At 42.2% G+C, this 12,576-nt stretch overlaps 1 protein-coding gene and 1 long non-coding RNA gene across 3 annotated transcripts in view; both read right to left on the reverse strand.

Moving 5' to 3' along the window:
- Window positions 1–12,244, reverse strand: part of NAT8L (N-acetyltransferase 8 like) — a 61,479-nt gene extending 49,235 nt beyond the window's left edge. The window contains exons 1-2 of one of the 2 annotated variants that reach the window (XM_048849095.2): window positions 11,659–12,244; window positions 8,969–9,133 (exon numbers count right to left, since the gene is read on the reverse strand). In XM_048849095.2, the coding sequence (XP_048705052.1) occupies window positions 8,969–9,133; window positions 11,659–11,992 (499 nt within the window). In that variant the 5' untranslated portion in view covers window positions 11,993–12,244. Of the gene's footprint in view, window positions 1–8,968; window positions 9,166–10,011; window positions 10,861–11,658 lie in introns of those variants that run through there. The other variant, XM_048849096.2, reaches the window with a different exon arrangement.
- On the reverse strand, window positions 364–8,956 carry LOC142071951 (uncharacterized). Its single transcript, XR_012668219.1, has 2 exons — window positions 4,547–8,956; window positions 364–882 (listed from the first exon to the last, which is right to left on the reverse strand). It is a non-coding gene; the product is annotated as an uncharacterized LOC142071951 (long non-coding RNA).
- Window positions 12,245–12,576: the final 332 nt, after the last annotated feature.

Consider the following 12,576-nt stretch of genomic DNA (forward strand, 5'->3'; position numbering starts at 1 on the left):
CTGGTACCCACACGAGCTGGATGCAAGGGACTTCAAGTAGGCTAGCCTGCACACAGCTTTTGCTGTTTAGACATACCCTTATAGCCCTGGTCTACACTTAAAATTTAGATCAAACTAGCTATGTTGCTCCGGGGAGTAAAACATCCACACCTCAGAGCACCACAGTTAAACCAACCTTCCCCCAGTGGAGACGCAGCTATGTCAATGGTCAATGCAGATTACCTACACGGACACAAAAACCCCTTCTGCCAGCATAGGAGGAGTCTACACTACAGAGCCACAGTGGCAGAGCAGCAGCTGTAACACTGCAGTGCCTGTCGTATAGATACGCCCTAAGCCGAAGAATCACACGCTTGTAACCACTCATGTCTGTATCGTTTATTAGAGCATTATTAACTGTTGCATAAGTGTTAAATTATTCATATAAAGCATAACTCAGGCTTTTTAGTGATTTTATTTTGCCATTAGCAAAAGTTGTATCATGATTGGCACCGAATAGGAATAACAGATGCGGGGGGGGGGGGAAATGGGGGGGAGACACATTGTTTGCTGGTTTTAGATCAGAAGATTAAAGAATGATCTCACGAAGCACTTGTCAGAACAAGATTCCTGAGTAATTCCTTGCTTCTTGCAAGAAAAAACTAAAACTATGCTATGAACCACTGGTGAACTTTCCACTTTATTCCTTAGGTCTTTAAAAAAAAAAAAAAAAAAAAAAAAGCACAACAAAAGGCTTTACAGGGCTCTCCTAACTACTACAGAACCAGGTATTGACAAAATGTTCGGCTATGTTGCTCTCCCCTGCAGCAGTCTGGGGTTACATCTGATGATGTAGCAGTACACAGCTTTGTTATGATTTTTTAAAAAATATCTTCAGTAATACTGCAATACAAAAAGAAATCTTGTGTTAGAGACAGCCATGGACAGTACAACCAGGGTAACAGTACAGCCAAGATTTTAAAAAAATAAGTGTCTAAACTTAGGTTCCTAAATCTTTATTTAGGCATCTTATATGTAAATGGCGCTGAGTACCCACTCATTACCTCTCACTGAGGTCAATGGGAACAAATAGCGTTTGGCACTTTTGAAAATCAGAACTCTTATTTAAGTACCAAATAAGGATGTAGGGCCAGATTTTCAAAGGTATTAAGTCGCCTAAAGAAGCAGATAAGCACCCACTGGGACTTTCAAAAGCACTGAGATGCCTAACACTCATTGATTTTGCCTATCTGGCTCTTAAGGGTGCAGATTTTCAAAAACAGGCGCTAAAAGTCAGACTCCTAAATCCAAAGTTGTGTCTCAATGGATGTCAGCACTTCTGAAAATTTTGCCACTTATTTAGGTACCCAAGCATGGCGCCTCATTTTAAGACCCTCTTTGAAAATCTTAGGCTAGGAACCTAACTTTAGGCACCCATTTTGGCAATTATTCCTAGGCAAGGGGATGAGAGGAGGGAGAAGAGGACATAAACATGCAACTGGGAAAAAAGAGCCAGCCACTGGTTGCAGCCATTGATGCCAATGCTTCACTTTCAAACTGGGTATTATATTTCCACACGGCCCCTTAGGATGTACATTAATACACACAAGAGAAGCTGGCTAGTAGAATGCAGTCAGAAAAAATTATGAGAAATCAAAGTGTTTTTAAAAGCTACTCTAAGATGTAGAGCAAACAGAAATGAATGATGCTACTGTAATTTTACTTTTAAAATGTCCTTGCGTTGCTTCTGTTTGAAAGTCTTGAAAAAATAATAACCTCTGCGTAACTGCTGATGTCTACTTTACTCCACTTGCAACTTCCAGCATGACAGTTTAATTAATGGCACTTTTATATATGGGGGGCCTATTAAAAACCTTATAATACTGATACACATGGCTTGTTATTGGATTCAAAAATCACAACCCACCAATCCCATTATTAATTTAATATATTCTTGCATAATATATATATATATATATGTACAATTATGGGCTATATATATATTTTAATCCAGGTTTTCTAGTAACACAAAAATAATTTGTTATTGCATATTGCAAAATGTACCATGAGGAATCTAATGTTAATACAGGAAACTATCAAAGATGGTACATCTCAAGTGAGATCTGCTTTTAGTTTATGGATATACATATTCAAGAGCAGAATTCTGCACATTAATACCCTTCCTGTTAGCAAAAATGGAACAGACAGACAAAGCTGAGGGATAGAGCTTGATAATGCACTTCTATCCCATTTGCACATATGCAATCAGGCTCTTGAAGAAACCCAACACCCTAGTTAGGTAAAACGAACAGATGACATCAAATTTTGCAGTATTTCAACCTTTACTTTGAGGACTTTATTTTTTCAAGCTCAGGTGGGCAATTAAAAGGAAATAACACTTTAACGGTGGTAGCCATGAGAGTTTCTGTATCTAACACACCAATGAAGTTATACAACAATCTCGGAGGAAATCCTTACAACCAATTTGTTAAGGTGGGCAAAAACATTTTTTTCTCAGCTGACCCATTTTTGTTAATTTTTTTTCAAAGAAAAATACAATACATAAATCCTGTCAACCTGAGGCAGACACCCACACAGCATGGAAAATTTCAGCCCAAACAGTTTAAACTGGGCAAAGTTATAAGCAACTGAAAACACAGCCTTATAATGGAAAATATCAGGCAATTTTAACTCCAAGTGTTCCTACCTTCATCCTCTTTAATAAAGCAATTGTGTGAGGGTTTCAAAATAGTTTTAAGGATCTGACTTCTCAACAGAAAAGACCCTCTAGGGTCCTCTAGGACCCGGTGGGGTGGGAGGATCCCAAAGCCCAGGCTCCAGCCCACACCCATAAGTCTATACAGCATTAAAACCGCCCCACAACCCAAGTCAGCTGGCACAGGCCAGTTGTGGGTTTTTCTTTGCTGTGTAGACATACCCAGCATAACTCTACTGTATGCAACAGGGCTACTTACACGTGCAAATGTTTTCAGGATGGGGCCCTTCATTTAATATCAAGGGGCCAGGTTCTGAACTCTCTAAACTGGTAAGGAGGTAAATGGTGTTCCAGTGGCATAAACCCATTGTAGGATGAGAGGAAGCAGGCCCAAGAACTACAGCATAAAGCACAGAATTCTCTGATCTCTAGCTAGACAAGAGGCCACCAAAAAGAAAATTCCGAGATAAAATAAGTTACCAATACTCCTCTGTGTAACTGACCCACTCCTTAGTTAACGGACAAATAAACTCACTGGACAAATTTCTGATCTCAGCTAGACTAGAATAAAGTCACAATACTGGCAAAACTTCTATCAAATTCACTGAAGTAGGACAGGGGCCTACCTCTCTGGGGCTCTGCCCTGTGTAGCTGTGCCACTCAAGGAAGAGCCCTCGAAGAAACTGTACTGGAGTCACCACTTCTCCCTTGCTCCTTTTTCTTGCATACAGGGTGCAACTTACCTTCCCCCTTGTGCCAGCCTAACTCTACCCACTGGTGCATCGAGGGCAGCGGTACATGCTCTGCCCATTTCCTTGGGAGGGAAAAGGGTGAAGGGGACAGGGAATGCAGGGGCTGTGCTCAGCACCAGACCTGGATTCAGGAGGGTGGGGTCTTATGTCCTCTTACTCTCCTGCCTGGACACGTAAGACAAGATCACAATCTAGCCCACTGACTGAGCTGGTCACTCTGAAAGCCTGCACCAGTTTTGTTAAATAAATTCAGTTAAAATGGTTGAGATAAACCAGTATAAACTCCTGTCATTTCAATCTAAGAGTAGCTTACTTCACTTTAGATTAAACCTGTTCCTGGTCAATTTAAACTAAACTGCAATAGGAGTCAGAGTAGCAGCTGTGTTAGTCTGTATTCGCTAAAAGAAAAGGAGTACTTTTGGCACCTTAGAGACTAACAAATTTATTTGAGCACAAGCTTTCGTAAGCTACAGCTCACTTCATCGGATGCATTCAGTGGAAAATACAGTGGGGAGATTTATATACATAGAGAACATAAAACAATGGGTGTTACCATACACGCTGTAAGGAGGGGGGGGACGACGAGGAGGACACCGACACCTTTTGTAGTGATAATCAAGGTGGGCCATTTCCAGCAATTGACAAGAATGTCTGAGGAACAGTGGGGGGTGGGGGGAATAAACATGGAGAAATAGTTTTACTTTGTGTAATGATCCATCCACTCCCAGTCTTTATTCAAGCCTAAGTTAATTGTATCCAGTTTACAAATTAATTCCAATTCAGCAGTCTCTCGTTGGAGTCTGTTTTTGAAGTTTATTTTCCACTGTATTTTCCACTGAATGCATCCGATGAAGTGAGCTGTAGCTCACGAAAGCTTATGCTCAAATAAATTTGTTAGTCTCTCAGGTGCCACAAGTCCTCCTTTTGTTTTTGCAATAGGAGTGTGTTCACAGCCTTTTACACCAGTCCGAATCAGTTAATAAGACACCATATATTAAGTTGCAGCCACTCAGAATACAGAAAAATCCTAAATACCCAGGCTATTGTCAGATTTTAACACATTTAACCAGAATTCAAATGATAAAAAGGCTAGATTTACTTGGCTTAAAAGTGATCATCCTTTTTAGTGGCAACTACTTAATTTTCCATTGGTTTTCCAGTCTAGATCCCAATTTTTGAAGAAAACAAAACATCAAAACTGTGAAAGAATGTTACAGTTAAAACTTAAGAAGACACTGTGAAATTGATTAGGCAATAAAACTGTCATACCACAAAAGTACTGTACACAAAAATCCAGCTGTGCACATCTTATTTATGTTAAGAACTACTAGAGGCAGGGTTCAATTTCAAATTAACTTCTCACTGTTGCAACTACTGATTTAAAAACTTAATTACATCTTAGAGCCCACACACGACAACATTAGCCTCAGAAATTTTCTAAAGACAGATAAGTGAATCTATCATTAAATGTAAGGCTAGTCACTTCCAAAAATTCAGCTCATCCATTTCCCTGACAGGCAATAAAGATTAATTTCTTTACACTAAAATTCAAGTCACTCACAATTAACAATGATGCCCCGTCATCTGTAATGTTTTCCCCACTACTCTTTCTTAGTATCTGGGAAGAATGTGTCAATGCTATCATTTCAAACATGAAATGTTAGTCTTTTCACATTTTTAAAATTAGAAAGACAAGATTACTTACAGCATCAGGGTGTTTTAATAATCTGCTCTTATGCACTAAATCCCCAATCCAGGAGAGTACTAAACATATGAGTATCCTATTAAAGTCAGTTGCAGTCAATTGGATTACTTGTGTGCTTACAGTTAAGTGTGTGCATAAGTGCTTTGCTGGATCGGTCCCTAAATAATGGGGCAAGTAAGAGAGAAAACTGAAAAACTGAGTTTTGTCAAATCTAATTCTGCAAAACTCCAGTCAGCATTATGTATTTATCTGTATATACAGAGCCCATCTCTAAGTATCTGAGCACTAGAGAAAACTTAAAAACCAGCAATAACTAAAATACATTTGGGACCAGTGGATCAGAAAGAAACAGCTATTCTACAAAACATGTAGAAAGAAAAAATAACAACACACCAATAATGCAAAGAATTGCTGAACATTGGGTCTTCAAGCCTGATGAGTAAGTAATGCATCTATACCGAAGGTCATGAAATAGCAACAGAGGCAATTCACTTCAAAGCTTCCATTAGTAATTACTCTGGCTGGGATTTCAAAACACATTGGAAGCTGTGTCCTTTCTGGTTAATGTCTGTAAAAGTGACCCCATATACTGCCTACTGAGTCCCTATAGATCAGTTCTTTTGGGTCATTTTTAAACAGTGTTTTGTCATATTTGTTCACTGTGGGCTATTGCTATATCTGGCCTACAACTGCCATACATACCACACGTCTGTACGTCTCACTGTACAACCGAGCTCTGCTCCTCATTAGGGCCTCCAGTTGCTAGTGCACTACAAATAAATAATCCTGATCCCATCAAAGTTAATAGCAAAACTTCTTCAATGGCAGCATGATCAGACATTATGGTTCTAGCAGTTTCAAGACTGGCCATCTGTCCTTTTTCTGATGTACCACTGTATGAAACAACACTGTTCCCATATCCTCCACATTCAAATTCAAAAATAGCAAGCACTTACATAGGGATTATCCAAGGAGCCAAAGGGAGTTAGGCATCCAACTAATTGAATTTAATGGGAGTTGGGAACCAAGTATTTGAAAATCCCAGCCTTAACGTTTATCTGTCTTGATGTTTACGTTCCACTCAAATATTAGGATTCCATTTTTTTGTGTTTTTTCACTCAGTCCTGAGGACAGCATGTATTCCCCTCCATACCTGCAGAGAAAGGTTTGCAAGTCTGGCGATGATACAGGAATATTTTCATGGAAAAATAAAGGGATTTAAATCCAGTTTTAAGCAAAATAATGGAGAACACAGAAGACTCTGGTGAGCTTGTGAAACTTATGGGAGTTCACTCACACCTTGGTTTCAGAAAAGGTGTTCGCAAATTATCTATGTAGTTGCTGTCAGTACTGTACAAGTTGTAACAGGGAGCCAGCACTTTTCATTTGAGAGCACTGTAATAATTTGTGGCTTGTGTCCTAACAGCAGATTATGAGGAATAAAATACTTGTGGTTGGAATTTGTATATCATCACATCTGCATGTTGTGCAAACTGATAGAATATAATTGGCTTAGCATACAACTGACTTACTCATCCACACTCCAAGCCACCTCCAGGATGTAAGCAAACTTTACAATCTCAAAAGCCTACCACATTCAAGGCAGTGCTGGAAAAGTGACAGTTTGTCTTGATATCTTAAATCAAAGGGAGGGAATGTGAAACTGAAAGCTGTATATGTTTTGGGAATAGGAGGGAAGGGTGAATTTGATGCTCATGAAAACGGAGGCCAGCTAGCATTACACAGGGTTCCACATTGAATAGGTAGGTGCATTGGAAGCTTCCCCACACATATAATAAAGCTTGCACCTAGTAGCTTCACCACTAAGCCTCAACCCTGACCTGCAGTTTCAGTCCCGTTCTGGCCCTCAAGCTCTCCTCAGCAGAGGCTATGAATTGTGCCAAGTTGTTCAACACTTCTGACATGAGTAACCCTTTAATAAGCAGTACTGATACTATAAATCTGGCATAAACCTGCCATTTAAGGCACATTTGAACCCTGCCTACTCGTGTTTAAATTCTGACAGATTAAACCAAGAGGAAAGTCCATGAGTTTATTCCAAAATTGAATGACCCATGATGTCAGTAAATAAAGGCAGAGTTTAACACTGTAAAAATCAGATGCATCTCATTCATAGCGAGAATGTGATTGCACTGATTACTTGTTCTCTGCAGTAACGTAAAGCAAATAACTACTGAAGTTTCTCATTCTTCATCTGAGTACATCTTCTAACTTAATTTTCTATACATACTAATGCTGTAAATATATTCATTGAGATTCATAACTTGAGCACTAGCCATACAACTCACAAGCGTTACTGAAAGATGCATGTCTAAAAACACTTTTCAAATTCAGATTATACCCTTTGTCAAGAATTCCAGATCACTTGTCAAAAAAGCCTCACAAGAGCCCACACTTTCTTTCATTAATAACCACTGCAGAGGTTAAACATTTTTCAGTTTTAACCCTTATTTTTAAGGTAGCACCTCCTTTAATGAAGTTTGACATTTTAATTACATGCACACTATACATCACCCCAAATCAGTCAATTGCTATAAAACACTGATCTTCCCAATTTAAATTAGACACTGTAGAATCAGACATAATATTTATGAGAACCAGTTAATGTATTTAGATGAGAAACAAGATCCGAAAGAAATTGTTCAAAGGCGTATTAATATTTTTATTACAGAATGAACAATTTTTTTAAAGAATACTGAATGTTGGAAATGAAGAGAAAAAATGTACTTGGTTGTTGTATTATAATATGTTAATCCTCTAGAAATGGCCAGTAGGAGGATCTTACACTTGCAGAACAGAAATGTTGCCGGGGGAAAATGAAAACACATTAAAAAAAAAAAGTCTACAGTAGCAATAATAATCTGGCTTCAGAAAGTTACTGGCCATTAGCTTTGCACTCCTAACCAGTCACTAATGAAATATATTTGTAGCCTCAAATATTAATCACCCATATTAGGTATCAAAGGGAACTCAAATATCCCCATATATTGGTGTCTATCATAAATTAAAACAAAAAATATATATAATTTAAAAACAAGGTTTTCCCTTTCCTCTGTTTCTTTGACAGATTCCTGTGACAATTCACCTTCTATTTGTGAGCATTTAGGAGACCCTAACAACATATTTACGTAACAAAAAATAAGAATTGTATAAAACACAGTACACACACATTATGAATATATAGATGCATACATCACATGTGCAGATAGACAGTACCTCTTTACCTACCTGCTTCATACCTCTTCCAAAACACTTGTTTATGGGAAGTTCTTCTTGAATGATACATGAAAATATACAGACTAACTAAAATGTGTGGCTCCCAAATCTGAAGTGGTGGTATGCAAGTGGGTTCTTCTAAGCAGTTTTGCTAAAATTCCTTCCATCTCCCTGTCCCACCCTGTGCTGGATGCTGTCAGCTGGAGGATGCATGGGCAACTTATAGAGTCCAATGGATATAATTCTCATTAAATAGAACAGACTGGCGCAACTACCTTTAACACAAAAGTGCATCCCAAGGAAACTATAGGTCCAGCATGCAGTGCTTCCCCATGATCCCAGCTACTATGCCAGAATGCTGAAATTGAGCGAGCACTGCATTCTGGAACCTGTAGGCTCCCTGGGCTGTATATCCGTATTAAAGATTAGGGTGGTTCCTCATATTTTGTGCAGCCAGCAGGTTGCATTCTGGCCATTTGTAAGATTTCTCAGTGCTGTTGACATGAGAAAAGCTATTAAAAGGCCATTTTTCCATGAGCAGGATTTGGTGAATGTTCCCTCCATGGAATTAATACTCACCTGGTGGTTTCATGTAATAATTCTCAATATCAGACATGTCCGTATGCAGCGCGCACTCGAGATAGCTGAGGATAACTTTTCTACTGAAGTAGTACCTCATACCCATCAGAAAGATGGGCAAACAGCAGGTCAGCAGCAAGGACTTGGTCACAACAAAGCATATTACTATGGAGATAAGGAAGAGAAATAAACGATACCTGTCAGAAAAGAGAATTTAGTGTTGATTTCGGAATAGAAACCCATTTAAAAAAAAATCAGACATAACATACATTTGTACAATATAAACAAAAGCTAATCAATTTACATTTTCACAATAACGTATTTTAGATTAATAGCACATTTTTCATTTAAAAACAGCCTGTAAAAAGTTTTATTTAAGACTCCCAATTCACAAGTTACTTTAAAAAATTCAACTATAATAATTATATCACATTTGATGAAGGATTTTGCAGTGTGTTTCTGTAAAAGCTCCCATCCAACTTGCCACAGTTGAAAAATCCTGCAAATATCATTGCGTCACACAAATATCAAAGACAGATGGTGTCTCTATTAAGATATGTCTGCGATTGCTGCTCAGACAAGATTTGACTGCATCACCAGTCCCTGCAGAGAAATCAAAGCACTAAAACCAAGATGTCCACATGTGACTTTCCATTTCTACAGCACTACAGGGGACAAAGCACAACTGTGACTAAGGAAGATATTTTGAGCACACCACCCAGTAGCTGTGTGCTTATTAATTAATTATTTTGGTCACTGGAAGTTATACAGGTTTTCCAGAAGGTCCCTAAGGGCCAGTCATCCCAAAACCTTACACTAGCCTGCTTCAGTATCAGGAAGCAACGTAATGCAGGCCTACCGAAAATAAAACAGCAGACAGCACTGAGATGGCTGCTGGCCCCATCATCACTTACCACTTTGAAAGCTGTGAATCTTAAGCAAGGATGTTTTTAGATCAATCACATAGGCACACAGAGAGAGGCGGGCATAGACTTCATTGTTCTCAGGTGCATTTAGTATCTTACCAATAATTACAAAGTTACCTGACATTCTTTATCATTCCCTTCTCTCTCCCTGGCCCAAAAGGTGAAGGAACCAGCCGTCTTGCCGCATGCAAAGGGCAAGGGCATGAGAGAGAAAAAGGGTCCACATGGTGTTTTCTTTGGGGGGGCTTTTGCATTGACGGCAACTGGCATTATCTTGCAGAGGTAATTTTTTTTCAGCTATTAAACCCTATCAAGGAGCAAGTAAATATCGGAACAATCTAGTTTCCTCTCGGCTGCCAGCTGGCCAAGGCAGGGATCCCGCCTTAGTCTACGTTTTACGGAGCTTTGTAACTTGCATCAACCCCGAAGATGCAATGTTTAATAAACTCATAAGGCACGCGGCTTTGAATTAATACTAAACCGGCAGCTCTCTGCAATACGCGCTGGTTACAAACAACGTCTCGCCCCTCGACCCCGCTGAGGTCAGGGCCCCGCGCGGCTGCATGCCGCAGGGCGACCCCAGCCGCCGCCTCTGCAGCCAGGAGGTGGCGCGAGACCTCCCGGGTCCAGCGTCCCGCAGCGGCGGCGTCTCGCGCCCGAGCCCGGCGGTCTCTAGGTAACGCTGGAACCCGGCTGCAGCCGCTGCCCCGCCCAGGTGCCGAGAGAGCGGGGAAAGCTGCGGGCGGAGAGCGGCGGCGGCGGCGGCGCCGCTCCCATTCATCGCTTCACCTCCCCCCGCCCCAGCGGAGCGCAGCATCCCGGCCTGGAATAACTGGAAAGGCGAGTCTGTCTGCGCCGCGCAGGGACTCGCCGCCGCCGCCTCCGCCTCCCGCACAGGCGGCAGCAGCTCCCAGCCCCGCTCCGGCCAGGCTGCGCCGGGCGCACCGGCCCCGGGCAGCAAACCCCCGCAGGCTTGCAGAGAGGAGCACCCGCCGCCCCGCCCCGCCCCACACTTCTCCTCCGCCCGCCAGTGCAGGGAGACGCACACAATACACACCCCTGCACCCCCTTCCCCAACGAGCTGCAGGGACCCCCCGCCTCCCCTTGCGCGCGCGCACACAGGCAGAAGCAGAGCTCGCAAGTCCCTGCCCCCGACACCCTGTCCGGGGATACCTCTCCTAGACACCCAGAGCCACCGGAGCCGGCCGCGCGCCCCGCTCCCTCTAGAGGGAAGCCCCTTGGACACGCAGCCCCTCAGACCTGCAGAGAACATCCGCCCCCAACTTATCTCCCCGGAGGACGCTCCCCACCCCTAGCCAGTAGCCACGCGTACCCCATGTGCAAGCAGGGAACCCCCACCCACACGTTGCTCGCAGGCTGGCTGCTGCCCGCATGCGGAGTGCAGGCTGAGTGCATCGATCGGTGTTGCACACTCCGCTCTGCAGTGATCTCCAAAGCGGGGCTCACGGTCCAGTGCTTCGTTCCTGCTCCTCGCAGTCGCCCGAGGTAGAGATCCGCTGTTTGCAATATTGCGACTTTTTAACTGGCCTGACTTTTGCACCATGACAGGATAAGATGCTGAGGCTGCGGCTGTTCTTTCCCTCCAGCACCAGCAGCTCTGAGACAGCAATTCTGCACCAAATATTAATAGGATCGATGCAGGGATGGGTTCTCCATCCTTCAACACAGATCTTATTACCATTCTTCCTTTTTATTACAATTGCTGAACAAGTGTGCCCCCTAAAAAAAAGTGAATATACTTACTAGCGAGTATCCCATAGAGCAACTGAATGAGGGGGTGGTGTTTTAACCCTCTAAATGCGGTGTTAGGAATCCTTTCCATGATTCCTTCATAAAATATACGGCGCACCACCTCTTGCTCGGAAGGATGAAATTCTCGTATATAAACGTTGTCTTTCTTGAAATCCTCTTCCACACCACTCAGAGAAGCTGCGGAGGAGGAAGGTGAGCCAGATAAGGAGGGCCACATCTGGGAGGAAGACACAATGATCGCATCTTTTTTGGATCCTGAAATTGATTCATGATCTTCCGCCACAATCTTAGTCTCACAAACCATTTTGGGAGACGAACAATGCATGCAAACTGGCCGAGAAACAAAAAGGAGCCCGGCTTTAAATAAGAAACAAAACACGCCAAGCAGTAACTGAGAGGAGCAGCTTTTATGAGTGCGAAACAAACGGAGCTGCGTGGAAAGCGAGAAAGGAGGGCCAGTGCATTTTGGAGAAGTATTTATAATGCAGCAGAGCCGGTGCAATTCGGAATCAGGGGGTCCCTCAGGGTCCTAGCGTCCTTTGTATTGGCTGGCAGGGGTCACCATGTGATCTCCAGGAGTGGGGAGGAGAAACACCTCCTTTGCCTTGCGTTTTATTGCTCATTACTACAGCATGCATTTCATTTCCTCTTCTTTTAACTATCCAAGCCCTGCTGGGGTATACAGATACTACGCAAATCTGTCAGAGGTGGGCCTGTCTCCTTGGAGAGGAGGGGAGTATGATTGACTTTGTTTAGCAAGGGCTCTGACTGAGGTTCAGGTTGACACGTTGCAGAGTTCGCAGCATAAAATGTCTGGCATTTAGGTAATCTAGAATTCTTCTTGAAAACTACCTGCTCCTTAAAAGACTACCAATTCCTCTTTGTTTCAGTAAAATCTATGTAGGAAAA

The sequence above is a fragment of the Caretta caretta genome, chromosome 4, assembly GCF_965140235.1.
Source record: "Caretta caretta isolate rCarCar2 chromosome 4, rCarCar1.hap1, whole genome shotgun sequence".
NCBI lineage: Eukaryota > Metazoa > Chordata > Testudines > Cheloniidae > Caretta > Caretta caretta.